At 35.3% G+C, this 16,975-nt stretch overlaps 1 protein-coding gene across 1 annotated transcript; it reads left to right on the forward strand.

Moving 5' to 3' along the window:
- Nucleotides 1–2,725: 2,725 nt before the first annotated feature.
- FBXO8 (F-box protein 8) lies at nt 2,726–16,624 on the forward strand. Its single transcript, XM_010017877.1, has 5 exons — nt 2,726–3,059; nt 5,664–5,790; nt 13,269–13,387; nt 14,999–15,195; nt 15,975–16,624. The coding sequence occupies exons 1-5, from the start codon at nt 2,731–2,733 to the stop codon at nt 16,160–16,162; spliced, it is 960 nt and encodes a 319-aa protein (XP_010016179.1). The 5' UTR covers nt 2,726–2,730; the 3' UTR covers nt 16,163–16,624.
- Nucleotides 16,625–16,975: the final 351 nt, after the last annotated feature.

The following is a 16,975-nucleotide window of genomic DNA, read 5'->3' on the forward strand; positions in this document are numbered from 1 at the left end:
CCTCTAGCACAGTGATAGTAGCCCTTTCTGAAATGTTGCATGTGCTCATAAATATTGTATTCCTTGTCTGCTCTTTTTATCCATTGGGAAAGTCACCTCCTTCTCCAGCCCTTGGATGTTACCACCTACCCACACAAGCTGGTTTTTAGCTTGGTTTTTCACTGCTCCTCACTGTATCCTCTGCCAGCTCAGCAGGGGCAATAGCAGCAACAGCTGGAGTTGGAGTGGACTTGATGGGTTTATGCTTGTAGTCCCACATGCCAATTATGGCACACCTACTACTGATTCATTTAGTAGCTCTTGATTTTATTCCAACAGTGGTTGGTGATCCTCCTTTGGAATGAAAGTCAGTAACTTCCTTCTCCTTGGAGAGATGTAGTTGTTCAAAACCAGAAAAAGGTAGTACTGAGCAACTGCATCTCTTTAAAAAAAGTTGCTACCTTTTATTTTAATCTAGCTAGGCAATGAAAAATAAAGGCAGAGTTCTTCATCTTGTGAAGAAATATGTTTTATTTACAGCTAAAATTTTCGTAATTGCAAACACCAGCATGAATTACCAAGGCCCACTTTCATGAGACCGCTCATCCTTGCGTTGCCACTTTTTACATGGCAGATTGTGGTATAGCTTCTGCTCATGAAGCAACTTTACCAGTAGCCCTAGGGACTTTTAAAAATTTTTTGCTGATCTGAAGAAAGTGGGAATACCTTCCTTATGCATACATTCTTGCAGCCAGTTGTATATCCTACTTACGGTGTGACTCAGTAAGCCTTTTTTTTTAATTGCTTGATAATTTATAGCAGTTGATCATGGTTTAATCTGTCTCTGACCAATAAAAATTTAAACCAAATATTTATCTGCACAAGAAATAAGAATAAAAATAATGATAAATTTATGTAAAATCTTGCATATTACTAAATTGAATATAATACATGTGACTATAGTTTTTTCATAACTTTGGCCTAAAAATGAGTTCTTAAAACTTTCCCCAAATGAATGATTATGTAGATAACTGCTCCACTAGCCAGCTGAACCTGTCTTGTGTTGACTTCCATCTTGATTGTGATGGATTTTTTTTTTCCTGTACCTTATCTAATTTCTCCATTTTCTCCCATAATCACTCATCACATTCATGACTTGTTTCTTTCAGCTTATGTAGAACAGTTTCCATTCATGTCCAACCTTAAACAGTGTTAAAACCCTGTTTTTAATTTCCCATGCTAATAGAATATACATAATTTCAAATACATGTGAGATCTTAGCAGACTAGGCCATCAGTGTTTCTTTTTTGAAAATCAGCATTGGGAACCTATGGTTTACTGGTGTGATTACTTTAGCGACGTGTCATCATAGCGAAGGTTGAAAAATGATCACCATCTATACACTAGTTGTGGTAGGATTAAGACAACATCACCATACTGAATTAGTATGATTTATCATACTTTAATTTTCCCTCTTGGTAAATACATGTAGTTACTGAAATTTGAGTTACAGCATTCAGAAATCTTGATAACTGACTAATGTTCAGGATCTGTCCTCTTAATTATCATCTGCAATAAAGTTTGACAAAAAATAACCCCACAGTGATAAGTAAGATATAGAAGCCTTATCCTGAAGTTTTTATGCAACTGTGCAAGAAAGCTTGAAAAGATATTTTGGTTGCTGTCATGGTTTAAGCCCAGCTGGTAACTCAGAACCACGCAGCCGCTCGCTCACTCCCCCCACTTCTTCCTCCCCCTGCTCCCAGAGAGATGGGGAGGAGAATCAAAAGAATGTAACTCCAACGGGTTGAGATAAGAGCAGTCCAGTAACTAAGGTATAATACAAAACCACTACTGTTACACCAATAATAATAATGATAAGGGAAATAACAAGGGCAGAGGATACAATTGCTCACCACCCACCCACCGATACCCAGCCCAACCTGAGCAGCAATCTGGGCCTTCTGGGTAACTCCCCCCAGTTTATATACTGGACGTTATGTGCTGTCAGGTGTCCTGTCTCTGCTTCCTCACGGCTTCCCCTCCTCCCTGCAGAGCATGAGACTGAGAAAGTCCTTGGTCAGGATAAGCATTACTTAGCAACAACTAAAAACATGAGTGTGTTATCAGCATTGTTCTCAATCTAAAGGTGAAACCACAGCACTGCACCAGCTACTAAGAAGGAGAAAAATGACTGCTACAGCTGAACCCAGGACAGTTGCTCACAAACAAGAAACTGAATCCGTAATACATCATCATCAAAGTTGTTAAACTTTGTATTAATGTCAGTTACAGCCTAGTTTTGTGTGCTTCTCACCGTACAGGACATTCTTACATCTTCTTACATTTTATAGCACTTCACTGACTCTACATAAGCTATTTTTATTACATTTTAAAGGAATTCTGAAGATAATAATTCCAAATGTTCTGATGGTTAAGGCTTCTTAACTTGAATAGGACATAGATAATGTTTGGTACTATTCACATAAGCTTAGTATTAATTTTATAACTCTTCAAGCACAGAAACTTTTGTAAAAAAGATAATTTTTTATGGGTTTGTTTTCAGTATTTATTCAGTTGCTCCACTGAAGACAGATTATATTGTCAGCATAACTTTGACAAAAATCACTTTTTTTCTATTCAGGTCAGTCCTACAGTTTTATTTTTTCAGTGTGTGCTGAGTCTGTCTTGCAAATATTCATAAATAGCTGGCAACATTTAATTTGGATTTTATGTCCAGCAGGCTTGCAGATGGGTCAGGGACTCTGGAGAGTTGCTAGGAACCAGCAACTGCAACACCAAGGATACAGTGGACAAGGCTATTTTACCAGAGAACATGGTAGGAGGATAGCTGCCAACAGTGTTTCCAATGCAAGCCATCGCAAACAAGCCCAAGGAGGCATTGATATCTACCATCTATTGAAGACAAGAAAAACTAAAGAGCAAGAAGGATTCATTAACCTGGAAATGCTGCCACCAGAGCTTAGTTTTACCATTTTGTCATACCTGAATGCAACTGATCTCTGTCTAGCTTCGTGCGTCTGGCAGGATCTTGCTAATGATGAGCTTCTCTGGCAAGGGTAAGCAAAATAGTAAATAAATTTTAAAAAGTCACCTGTGCTTTTTGTCACTCTAACCTTAGCAAAGGTTTCCTAAGTTAAATGAGATTTGACATAGGGAAAATATAAACATAGTTTAAAAATGTGTTATTCTGGATTTCTAATTACTGTCGGGTATTAACAGAGATTACTACATACACAAGTGTGCTTGGTACAAGTATACTTGTGTATTACTGCACACCCATTGTTTGATATATCATGAGGGAAAAAAACAAAGACTTCATTTTTGTATTAGCTCAAAGCACATCTCAAATGTGTGTATTATTACTTCTCTGAACTTCAAACAAATATCTGGCTTGAGCAAACAAACCTATTCAGCAAGAAATCCAGGTAGAAAAGGACTCTTAACTCGTCTAGTATACTTGTCTTAGAGCAACTGAAGTGTATATACATTTTTTGGAAAATGATGATGGAAGGAGGAAAGAAAAGGTCAGTTCTGCACATGTGTCAGGTGGAATTTCTGCAGTCTAACAGTTGAAACACATTTATATAACATATGCAGAGTTTGTGTGTCCAGGAAATAAATAAAGGAATGCTCTACCAAATAGTATAGGATCAAAATTTAATTAAAAGTATTTTCTTTGATATTTGATGTTTTACAACATTGGGAAAGACTCATGAAATCATACTTAATTTTAGAGTAGATGGTCAGCAGAACTTGTATCTTTTTTCACAATATATTCTTACCCTTAACTTGACAGACAGTAAGTAGTATTATTGTAATAGCTGGATTGTTGTTCAGGTCCTGTTTCTTTTCCTTTCATCGTGCTCTACATCTCTTCCTTCCTTCATCTATTCTTTGCGTCTCTGCATTTGACTTAAACAGCTTCCCTTCTTATCATGCTTTATGAACTCAGCACTAGGATAATGCAATTATAACTTCTTAGTCACAATTTCTCTGCTTTTGGGGACTGTTTTCTTGGCAGGAAGCAGGAATTCCAGTGAAGATCCTGCTAAACTTCTAAGTTTATGTCAGTATCCATTGTATTTTACTCAGTTCTTTGTATAAAACCTCACACTAAACACAAATAAATTCCCTGGACCAAAGGTAGTATAGCTTCTTAATTGAATGTAGTATATATTCTTAATATACAAGAGGGGAAAAAAAAACATATTACCCACAGAGTTCATCCTGGGAAATAGCTCAATCATTTTTAGTGAAATCTTCCCAAATAGTACTCAGTTCAGAGTATACACTTTGGTGATGAAAATATGTCCTGATTTAGCAAATGAAGAAAGATGTCAATTTGCATAATCTCTATAGATATCTTCGTCTTCAATGTTCCATATGCATTGGATATGAAGACAGGCTGAGAAAGTTGGGGCCGTTCAGCCTGGAGAAGACTGCGTGGAGACCTCATAGCAGCCTTCCAGTATCTGAAGGGGGCATATAACGATGCTGGAGAGGGACTCTTCATTAGGGACTCTAGTGGTAGGACAAGGGGTAATGGGTTTAAACTTAAACAGGGGAAGTTTAGATTAGATATAAAGAAGAAGTTCTTCACAGTGAGGGTGGTGAGGCACTGGAATGGGTTGCCCAGGGAAGTTGTGAATGTTCCAACCCTGGCGGTGTTCAAGGCCAGGTTGGATAGAGCCTTGGGCAACATTGTTTAGTGTGTGGTGTCCCTGCTCATGGCAGGGGGGTTGGAACTAGATGGTCTTAAGGTCCTTTCCATCCCTAACTCTTCTATGATTCTATGATATGTTTGAGTTTAGGCTGTGGCAAGCCCTGTGGCTGCAGTTCTGAACTCAGTCCAGATTAGACCCAGGTTCCTGAACTGAAAACAAAGTCTCTCCCATGTCCTCAGTAGCTACCTGCTGGGTCCTAAACTTTGTGCCTAATTATTTACAAAACAGATGTGTTGAAGCAGAACTACTGGTTCGATAAGGAATCTAGATAACAAATGGATTGCCCAGGAAGTAAAAGTTCAAGGGAATTTCAGATGGTGTCATCAAGGAGACTGAGATGAACATAAACGGATGAAACTGAGATAGAGTCAGGGTGGGATAGGAGGGAAAGAAAGTAAGAAGTGATGGAATATATAGAGGGATGGGGCTGGATAGAAGAATTAGGACTGGTCAAGACTGGAAAAAGGCCAGGTGGCTGGAAAAGGTCAGTCAAGGAAAGCGATAAGTTAATGGAATAATTTTGTGCAGATGTGGTGTCCCACTCATTGCACAACTGGGGCACGAGGAAAGAAGCACAATTTTTCTAATCTGCCATTCGGCTGCAGAACAACTTGTCACAGTTACCCAGTGTTCAAATATTAGGAGTGACAGAAGTCTCAGCTATGTGGATGTCGTTATGATGCCACCTACTGGGGTTTGTTTTGAGATTGCACTCAAATACACCAAAACCTGTGAGAGGAAAACAATAATCATATAATTGAAAACTTCAGCAACACACACGCAAAAGGATTAACAACTAAGTGTAACAAGCAACCTATTTCTAACTTTTGCTATAATTTGAGCATTTGGCTTTGCAGTGTTGATTACATTTTGCTTCTGTAAAACACATGAAATACAGAAGGGAATTTTGATAATAGACTAATTCTATTTTCATAGGTTGTGCAAATCCACTTGGGGTCACTGTTCTATATACAATAAGAATCCACCTCTAGGATTTTCTTTTAGAAAATTGTATATGCAGCTAGATGAGGGCAGTCTCACCTTTAATGCCAACCCTGATGAGGTAAGTGAACTGTTGGTAGTAGTAAACAGTTAAATAATTGTGATTGTTGTTTTATAATCATAGCTATATTAAAAGCTAAGTTTTAATAGTTTTTTTGTTGTTTGTTTTTTGTTTTGTTTTTTTTTTTAACATAGGAATGGTTAATAGTAAGTTACAGCCCTATCCTGATCTTTTTTTGCATATAGTACTTGTGCACATCATTTACATGGCTTGCCTCTTAAGTGCTCTGTTTAACGGTCTGACCTATGAATGTCAGAAATTCACAACCTCGTACTGACTTAAGAATGAGACAGGTATCCTATACTGTGGAGACAGTGGTGAATTTAAAATAAGTAATAATAGGCCTGCAGAGTTAGTTTGATCCCAGTTCAGTTAAAGCAGGATGAGATATAAAGTAACACCAATTATTTCTATGAAAGTTATGGTTTCTTGTAAGACATTTTTAAATACTTCCACTATCAAGGAGCAAATCTTGAAATATGAAAATGATATTATGAACTATTCTAAAGATGAGTTTGATTTTATTTCTGTGGATGTTTATTATGCATAAACATAATCTTTCTTTATAGTATATAACAACATAGTCAATTTCAGAAAATACCCCATGTCTATCTAGAAGGTTTCCATTTATTAATTCATGAAACTAACTGGGAAAGTCAGTTTCTGCTTTCACTCTGTCACCTTTCAAAGAAGAAAAGAGTTTGAAAGTAGACAGCTCTTGCCTGGGAGATATGCAGTTAATACCCAAATGACAAAGAGAGTCTTTTGTGTACAAAACCAGACTCCAGACTCCTTCACATTTCCTAGGAAAAGGTGGTACACTGTACTGAACAGAAAGTAGTGTTAACTTCCTTAATATATTTGCACTTACAGAAGGCAGTGGTAATTGAATAAATCCGAAGTAGGAAGAAGTTTAAGAGACATGAAAAGATTCGCTTCTAGGAGCAAATAGTTCACTCTGCTGATATGCAGAAAACACAAACCTGTAACTACAGGGTGAAATAAATTAAAAAGTTGTATGAATCCTTACAATAATGTCATGTTGTTTAAATTCTTGCTTTATCTTGTATTCTGCTTGATAAAGATAATCACTACTCTTATTAGTCACAAATTACAGTATTTTGTAATATCTCTGGTAGAGCTCTGCCTTGAACTGTGATACACAGTGCCACTTGAGTGATTAGCACTTATTTTCAGCAGGATTTTAGTGAATTTAGTAGTAAATGTAAAGCTCTTTAAATGAAACACAGTATTTAGGTAACTTAAATGTTTTTAAGAATATATCAAGTTTAGTTGGTAACAGCTTTGTCCACTCAAATTTTTGTTGTTCAATTTGCTTTAACATATTTTTTTTCACTTATATCCTTGTTTATAGTATGTTGTTGTATTCCAATCTAATTTAAAGTAATCTTGGCAGGTTTAAAGCATTTGGAGTCTTCACAAAAGGCACTGAATAAAAAATTCATTATTTTTCAAGATCTGCAAATTGGAGCTACCTTGTAGTATGCCTAAATTAGTTATTAAATTTATTATCCTACACTTACTTCTTCTGGCTTCATTATGGTTTATTGTACAATAGTAGTACAAATGGTCTGCTTCAGGCCTAATGAGAGACAAGAACCTCAGGGTATCTCCTAAGGGTTTCTGTTCCTCTCTCCCTGTGGAGCGCCATAGCCTGGTAGGAATCACTCAGGGCCTGAATTTCGGGAGAATTCACAAATATTATTGCTTTTATTGTTCACGACTGTGGTATTGGCAGCATTATGACTGTAAGGACACTGTGTCTGGAATATATGATATGACATTCCACTATTACAAATTGCATCTCCGAATTTCCTGCCAAACTCTGCTTTACATTTGATAACAGACCTGATCAAATTACTATAAAAATAGGAATACTTACAGCCACAGGAGCAAGATTCTCCAAAGGACACCGCCCATGTCATGAAAATGGGTAACCAGGCTCCACAGCAACAGCTCCAGAGCTAGCGGTGGCTCACGGGGTAGGGAAGAGCATCTACACACTTTGTGGTAGGATTCTCTGGTTAGCCATTGTTGTGTGCATGGTGTTGTGATATCTGATGTAATTTAATGTATTGATTGTGTGCATGAGCTTGCATAATACGTAGCAGGTGCCCACATTCTGCTGAAAGGATGTGCCTAATCACATTACACGAAGTCTGAAACAAAAAAGCTAAAAAACTCCAGTGCATGTTTGGTTTCTCTTTTTTTTTTGTTTTGTTTTGTTTTGTTTTTTGTTTGTTAGTTGGTTGGTTGGTTTTGGTTTTAGTTTTTTTTTCGTTTAGTCTTTGATTTGGTTTTTTCATATGGCAGCACCACTGTAGCCAATATTTTAGAGCTTGTTTTTTGTTTCTTGGGAAAGAGGGGTGGTTTAGTGTTAGTATTAACACTTGAATATGAACATTATGTTGTTCAATCTGCCAACATGGTCTCTGCTGTATTTTATTCTAAAGAGTGTACGATGTATGTGAAATGTTTCTCATGCAGTGCTCATTTCATGCCTCACACACTTATGACTCAGAATTTGTAGCAAACAGAAGTTATTTCCCACTGGTTTGTATATGTTTCTAACTCCCTACAAGGTATTTTGTCAAGTTTATTACAAAGAGCTACGTTACTTAGTTAAAATTGGAACTGAAGGTGGAAAGATTGGTCAGGAAAGATTTTTTTGTTTTGGTTTGGTTTTTTGTTTTGTTTTCCATAATGATAATGATTCTACATGATGCTGTTTAATAGCATTTATTTTTATGGATCTATTGGAATCTGGACTGTACTGAAATCTCAGACTTTAATGAGGTCAGGATTTCCTTTATGTAGCATAATAATAATAAAATACAGTAAGACAATGCTTATGCTAAACCTGGCTTTCCACTCTTGTGATTGTCTTATTTGTTACCAACTGCCCTTAGTTTTTGTCAGGGAGGTCAGTTTTCTGACCTTTTCTTGATTATAAAGGAATTGTTAGCCACAGGCATAAAGCTACCTTACCTGACTTTCAATTATAGTCTGCAGATGATGGAATATTTCCTGTGCTGTATATTTCTAACCCAGTTTCTTGAAAACTTACCCTATTTCATAGGGATCTACTAAGCAAGCCAATTTTGAGATGCATTGATTTATCTGTCCTAAGAATATTAAAGTATGTGTATGTTGTACAGGGAAGATGTTCTTTTGTGTGATTTATCTGAAAAGGTGGAATGGACCAGACAGCTGAAAGCTTTTGAAAACTCTACATTAAAGTCAGAGAACTTTAATCTTGTAAATTATTAGTTATGGATTCTGTGTAACATGAGAAATATTTCTACATTCTGCTTGTGATTTCTGCCATAATAGCTGTGTATCACTGAGACTGTATTTTAAAGACATACAGTGAAAGAGGCACTGTTGTAATGTTATGTTCTATATGGTGTCCACATTTGTCACCAAATGACTTGATTCATAACTTAGGAACTAAGAATCTCAAAAATTTCTGTTGGAAGATACAACATCAGTACTGTGTCTTTAGTTCCAGAAAATGCACCATGAAATGTATTAAGATGTTGCATTTCCCTAGGAAATTGGAATAATAATGCCATACATGTCTAACTGTTATTTACTAGTAATGCTAGTGTTACCTAGAAGCCTCAGTTAGCAGTCAAGGCCCTACTATGCCAGATACATATTGGCCCTAAATAATTCATCTAAATAATTAAGCTAGTATATAAGCTTGAATTCCTATGTTTCCTCAGCTTTTACTTAATAATGTTTTAATTTTGTTGGTGATCAAAATCATCTTAATACAGTACAGACTAGAAAGAAATCAGCATTTTATGCTGATATCTATGTTATCCTACCAAAATGTAAAAGCATATAATTTGCAGAATTATAAATTGCCTAAGAATGTTAATGTTAATATACTTAGTCACCTGTTAAAACATTTTAAGCTAAACAAATAGAGCATGTGTGCAACCATTTATGTGAAATTTGTTGCTATAGACAAATGTATGTGTCATATATTTTCCTGCACTACTTTTAAATAGGCATTGGGTAAAAAGCTTCAGTGTCTCCCAACTTGAACTTTGCAACAATTCCATTTAAATATGTATAAACATGTATATGTGTAGAAAAATGCTGATTCCAAAATTTCTATGCCAATAATTTAGAATGTCTGGTTTGTTTTGTACGCATATCTAAACAGAGATGGCAAAGGCAACTACAAAAATTTTAATACTGACTGCTGTATTAAAATATTCTGAAAGTACTCTTAGGAGAGAAAAAAATCAATGCAGAAATGAAACCAATTCTGAAAAAGAAAACCTGTTTAGTTTATATATCCTGTATGGATATAAATGAATGGAAAGCTTCTTGGGAACAGGTAGAAAGTAAGCAAGGGGTGTCAGTGCTGTAGCAGAACAGGTTGGTAAAACAAGCATTGCGTGGCTGGGAAAAAATGAGCAACTGTAAAAAATAACATTGAAATACAACAAATGGCTTTTTGGGTTACTATTAGTCTATAGTTGTGATTGTTATTTGCATATGTAATTTAAATCAGCATTTTAATACATGATGATTTTATCCGGAGCTGTCTGAAATACAGTGTTAACATTCTTGCCACAAAGGCAAGGTATCCTTAAGGCATCTTTCCTAACTCGCTAATGTTAAGAACATTACAGTGACAAGCAGTCTCCTCATATAAGTTAGGCAGACACAGATCTGCTGTAAATCTTGGCTGTTTTACTGTTCACCTAGCTACTCTTCCACTACATCAGAATTAGAAAAACATACCATGTGTGCTTATTCCTAAGTGTTAAAAGCACCTCTTCAGACCTTGTAGATAGTTGCACAGATCTGCCAACCTGACTTCAGTCACATGTATCCTAAGAAAATCACCAGATGACTGACAATCTTAGCATTGATTTTAATAGTGTGTAGAACTAATTATTTCAGCTAGCATACGTGCCACAAGTGATCATGTCAGCTACCAAAAGTGATTTATTTGAAGTGAGGGTTCTGAGAGGAATTCAAGGCAGTGTTTACAGTGTTACAAAAAGCAGATATGATGACATGCCGTAAATCTTGTAAATAAATTTCATTTGCTGTGAGCCAAAATTTAAGGACTTTAAAGAGAAATTGGGTTTCTGTTGTTGCGAAGTGTTTGTGGTTGTTGAGGAAGAAATTAAAAGCAACTAAAAATGATGGCATGTGCTAAAGTATCTTTTATTTATGCCCTGTTCATTTGTGAAGGAGATGAGGCAAATGAATAACGAGACTGCATTCACAGACAAAGATACTGTTAAGCATTATGTGTGGTGAGGGGAGAGAGAGGGCATTAGAGACAGGGAATAAAAGTCCTTTGCAAAGACATGGTTAGCCTGTCAGGTGAAGATTGTACCTTGAGTTGAAATCTAATGAATGAAAGAAACTACTTATGGCATTTACTGTCACAGCGAAACCAACTCACTGTATGTCTTAAAGAAGGTGTTATTTTCATCCTGCCTCATGTATGACATGCCAGATATTTTCTGAGTATGTTGCAGAGGTGTTTGTAAAATAATTGCAGCAGGAATATTACTGAGACTTCCTTGCCAGGCTTCAGTTTGTATTACCTTAAGCAAATAGTTATTACTGAAGCAAATGCGTAAGTCTCATTAAGTGAGGATATATGTAAAGGAGATGTTATGCTGCTAGTCTTATATAAATTGCCAGAATACTTTAGGAATTAATATGCAGTTGATGTTCAATTTGATCTCCCATTTTAGTTTACTATTTAGCTCTAATTCAGCAAAGTACTTCACCTTATGTTGACCATCCATATTATGGACAAAGTTAAATATGATCTAATTTGGATTTAAATGCATGCTTATAGTGCAATGCATGCTTCATTACAGTCCTAAATAGAGATTCTTCTTAAAATCTGGGCCTAAAATTGCTAGGATTTTTCTTTTTTTGGTCTTGCCTATGTAAATCCTTTTTTTTTTTTTTTTTTCTTCCTTAATTAATTTTCTATAATAGTCTTTCAACAAAAAAAAGTGCTAATTAACTTCTATTTTCTATAAATATATAAGGAAAATTATGGACTGGTAAAAACAGATAATGTTACAGGTGTTTGTTGGCTTTTCACTTGTGTTACTGATATCTTAAGCATGTATTCTATGTTTTTTTTTTTTGCTTGATATAACTGAGACTTTGCTTTACTAGTCCATTTCATAAAACAACTGTCCAAACCTGCACTCAGTCCTTTATTTCTTTTTTAAGCAAAATTGAAGATCACTGGGAAGTTAGTTTATACACCAAGTGACAGGTTGCCCCTGTATCTTTCTAATGTAATGTAAACTAAAAGGGCAGACTTGCAAAATATTGTTAACTCTGATATCAGAAGATTTATGAAAAAAGATTTCAGAAGTATTTTAAAGGTGATTTAGGTTGTGGCCTTGGTACATAATCCTATGCAGAAATTCACTGTCCTACACATTTTGCTTTATTTCAACACTAAAGTATAGTAAAGAGATACTGTAGTTAAGTATTGTAACACTTCTTTGTAACAAATGCTCAAGAACCACTCCCAGCCCCTGCCAAACTGAATTGAAACTAGTTGGTTAGTTATTCTCAGGTTTAGATTTTTGTTGTTAAAAAATGTGAACATTTTAAAAATCCATTGAGTTGGGTTTGATTTCTGAGATCATAAGGAAAATAGTTTTATGCTTTGGGATATTTCAATGAATAGGAAGAACCCAGAACATCACTGAAATATTTTTAAATTAGATTTGGCATGTGTATTCTGTAAGAAATATGTACTTGGCAAAGTGTGGAAAATTCTGGAAATCATAGTATCAATATAAAGTACACACAGTTCTATCTTTTTAAACTTTTTTTTGTTAGGCAGAGTGTTCTTTTTTTCTGTGTACACATATTTATATATGTTGATATTTACCTATGCTTTGAAATCAGCGTGCTTGTGTTTATTTGCATTATTGCACATTTAAACAAATGCATTTAATGCATCTATTTGAATGTGATACATTGTATACATGTGAGAACATTAATGTTTTAATGAAAGGTACTAAAGACTGAACCACATTATGGCTAAGAGTTTCTTATTTACAAAAGTTAAGAAATTAAAAGTTATGGACCCTGCATCGTATATACAGTTACAAAAGTATGGAAACCAATATACTAGTCTACACTGTAAAGAAATTAATAAAGAACTGTCATGCTTATTGTGGGGTTCATAATTTTAAATTTCGTATTGTGAGTATGTGTAAAATCTCAACCATAACATTAAATTGTTTCTTTGCATTTAATTTATAATTTTTGACTGTATTGTGCATGTTGAAATGTGATTTTGAGGAAGAAGAATCATTCCAAAAAACAAACCAACTAATCAGTAGGATTATATTCATACATTGCCAAGCACAGTACTTGTTCCTAAACACATTATGAAGATAAAGCAATTTATACGTACGTGTATTTTATCTCAGGGAGTCAACTACTTTATGTCCAAGGGCATACTAGATGATTCGCCGAAAGAAATAGCTAAGTTTATCTTTTGCACAAGAACACTAAATTGGAAGAAGCTGAGAATCTACCTTGATGAAAGGTAATCTGAATTTCTCTTGAGACATTTCCTATTTACTTTCAATGTACTGGTCCATTCAACAATATTTTGCTTGTATTGATGTCATTTCATAGATGTGAAAATGCAGCTAAGTAATGCTGCTCCTAAATCTGAACAGTTTCTCAGTTCAAGTATTTATTAACTGTAACATTTTATAAGAACCCCTGAAAATACCACCTATAACAAGTAAATAGCATATCCTGTGCTTTTTCTGCATTTTTGCAGTTCTGGGCATGAATTGTTTTGAATTTGTAGTCAGCATTTAAACTGCACAGGATAATCTTTGTGCTGTATGTCATTCAGATTTTACAGTTACTTTGCTGCGCTTTTTTGACTTGAGGTTTCTTTTTTTCTTATCTAGTATGGGTATTAATCAGAAAAAGCAGTTATCACTATACTGAGCCATGATAGCTTTTTAACTAATGTTGAATCATCTAACCATTATTTGGGTGTCTGGTATTTCTTAAATGGAAGTTACACCCACCTCCTAGGATGCAGTAGAGCATCCTCTTGGAGACAGCATGAACAGCAGTAGGGAACACTCTTCTGCTGTAGCATGCTCTTCTACCTCCATAATGCTTTCTCTTGCCCTCCAGGATATCCTCAGGTTGGGGTAGCGCAGTATCAGGAAAGAGGAGCATCAACACGTTTAAGAAAAGTTGAAAGAGGAGGAGAATAATACCTGGACGTAAATAGGAAGAGCAGAGGGAGAGCAGCGCTTCCAGCAGGAATCCTCTCCTGCTTTTCATCCTCCTCAGCCTGTACCACTAAAGGAATAAAAGGAGTCATTCTACAGTGGTATCACCACTGACAGTCCTGTGCTGTAAAACTTCAGATTATCAGTTTTTGTTGGCAATAGAAAAAATACATTTAACAGATGAGATTGCAAGTTAATATTAGCAACCCCTACTGCCATTCATCTTCCCTTGATAAACAGAGTGTAATCAGGCACTAAAAATACAACTAGGTTTCTAAATGTTGAAATTCCCCTTCTAGTAATGAAATGTTTAACAGAAAGGATAAACATATGAGAATATTCTTCGGTTCACTTCAAATTTGCGTCCAAATTTTCTTCAGATGTCTTTTGCACATCTATTCATGTAGGCTAGTCTGAATCTCTTAGATGTTTCTGTGTTCAGTGGAAAACACTTGAGAGCATTGCATCCTGATGGACTTAGACTTAAAGGGGGTTTGTGAGCAAATATTATCTAACTTAAGCCTGGTTTTAACAAGATACTCCTGTGACAGCTTCTACTTAGGCACCAAAATGTGTGACACACATGAATCTATTCCCTTTACTTTCTTTTTTAATGGCTTTGTCAGTTTAAAGGAGCCTCTATGTAGACTGTGATTATAAAGCATATAAAGAAACTTGGAATTCTGATTAATGCATATTTCTATAGAATTTGGTTACTATTGTGTCTGAAAAACATGGGTTCATATTAGCTTGTACTGTTAGTGATTGTTTTGTTTGCAAAAGCCAAAGCTCATAAACTATTCTAAAGCTTTCATTTTTATTTTTTAAAACATATGTTTTCATATTTAAACAGTTAAAAGAAACTTCTCTAATTATGTGGGATTTTATTCTACCAGGCGAGATGTTTTGGATGACCTTGTGACACTTCATAACTTCAGAAATCAGTTCTTGCCAAATGCACTGAGAGAGTTCTTCAGACACATTCATGCTCCCGAGGAGCGTGGGGAGTACCTTGAGACTCTCATAACAAAGTTCTCTCACCGATTCTGTGCTTGTAACCCTGATTTGATGAGAGAGCTTGGCCTTAGCCCTGGTAAGCAAAAAAGATTTGATTCAGTGGATCAGTCTTTGTATTTCTGGATGATGTTACTGTTTAGGATAGTTTTAAGATTGGCACCTAAACAAGTATTTCTGAAAGTACAAACTTGGCTTGGGAGGGTTCAGTATACAGGCATTAACCCACTCGAGGGAAAAAAAAGACCAGAAAACACCCATACAGATTCTTTTCTTAGAACTAGCTGATAAATGGGGTTTATTTTCTTGTTATCTTTCCTTCAGTTTTGCCTCTGATCAAGCTCTGTACTATCTTTAAGTTCTCTCTTGCAAAGACTTACACACTTAACAAGTTGCCTTGTGGATAGTCCCACAGAAATGAGAGGGAATTTGGGGCCTCACTGAAGTTAACAAGTATTTATAATTGGTTGGGGAGGAGCCAGTTTTCAGCAGTGGGACTGCTTACATATTTAAAGATAAGCTTTAGCAGGATGTTGACCTTAGTTTGCAAAAACGTCAAGAATCTGTTTAAATAAATGTGCACAAAGCCCTTAGTAACTTTTGGCTATCATAGAAATATTAAGAGATTTGTAAATGCTCATTTGGCAATGTGCTGACATTATAACTTTGAAAATTGCTATATTAAATTTTATTTCACTAGGATACCCTTTTGAGTTGTTATATATGTGTGTGTATATATATAATTATAAGCCCAGATGAAGACAACTGTTAAGGTACTTACTTGAGCGGGGAACAGTATTTTTCATGATCACAGTTTCCTTTTAATTTTTTCTTTTTTATTTATTCTCTCTTGTCTAGATGCAGTTTATGTACTGTGTTACTCTTTGATTCTACTTTCCATTGATCTAACAAGCCCTCATGTGAAGAACAAAATGTCAAAGAGGGAATTCATCCGAAATACACGACGAGCTGCACAGAATATTAGTGAAGATTTTGTAGGGCACCTTTATGACAACATCTACCTTATAGGCCATGTGGCTGCCTAAAAAGCACAATTTGCTAGCACTTAAAATTTGTAATTTTCAAGAACTACATCAATTCAAGAAATTAATTATTTTGTAGAGATGGGGGTTATTTTAGTGCTGGTCATTCTAACCTCTGTATGCAAAGTTTGTGTGTGTAAGTGTAAGCGTGTGTATGTGTAAACTACCTTTTCTATCTGTTTACCATGGGAACAGAAGGATTTGGAGATTCTGTTTTTCATAATTTTTTTAGTTTTGCACAAAACAATGCCATTAGTCTGACACAGCCATTTATGAATGTTAAACTGACATTACAGTCTAAACTGACAAAGTGGTGGATTTGTGCATTAGATCTGCTTGAAACTTTAATAAGTTCATTCTTTTTAGAATACCATGTAATGTGTATATATTTAATGAAAGAGATTTATAATCATAATTATTTTATTGTAAAATATTTTAACTAAAATTTCTTCTTTTATCTCTTAAGTGTTGTACTTCTTTCTTTTGCATTTTTTTACAGTGCTGACTACCTCAGATACATAATTTAGTGAAATATTGATCTGAATACTACAATAAAGTTTACTTTAGGAGATGACAGAACACTTGTAAAATATCTAAGATGATATCTAATACTTCACTGACTAACTTGAATTAGCATATTGCTAACCTGCTTTTCACTCAATTTTAAAGAAGATTATAACCGCTATTTTAGGTGAATTCCGATGCCATACAGGGACAGCCTAGGGAAGTCATGCAGTTTACCTGGAGAGTTTACCTAACCTATATTGCAGACACTAGTTATTGGGGACATAAGACAACTACAGTTATCTATTCAGC

This window comes from Nestor notabilis, unplaced genomic scaffold (genome assembly GCF_000696875.1).
Source record: "Nestor notabilis isolate BGI_N333 unplaced genomic scaffold, ASM69687v1 scaffold24267, whole genome shotgun sequence".
NCBI classification, from domain to species: domain Eukaryota; kingdom Metazoa; phylum Chordata; class Aves; order Psittaciformes; family Psittacidae; genus Nestor; species Nestor notabilis.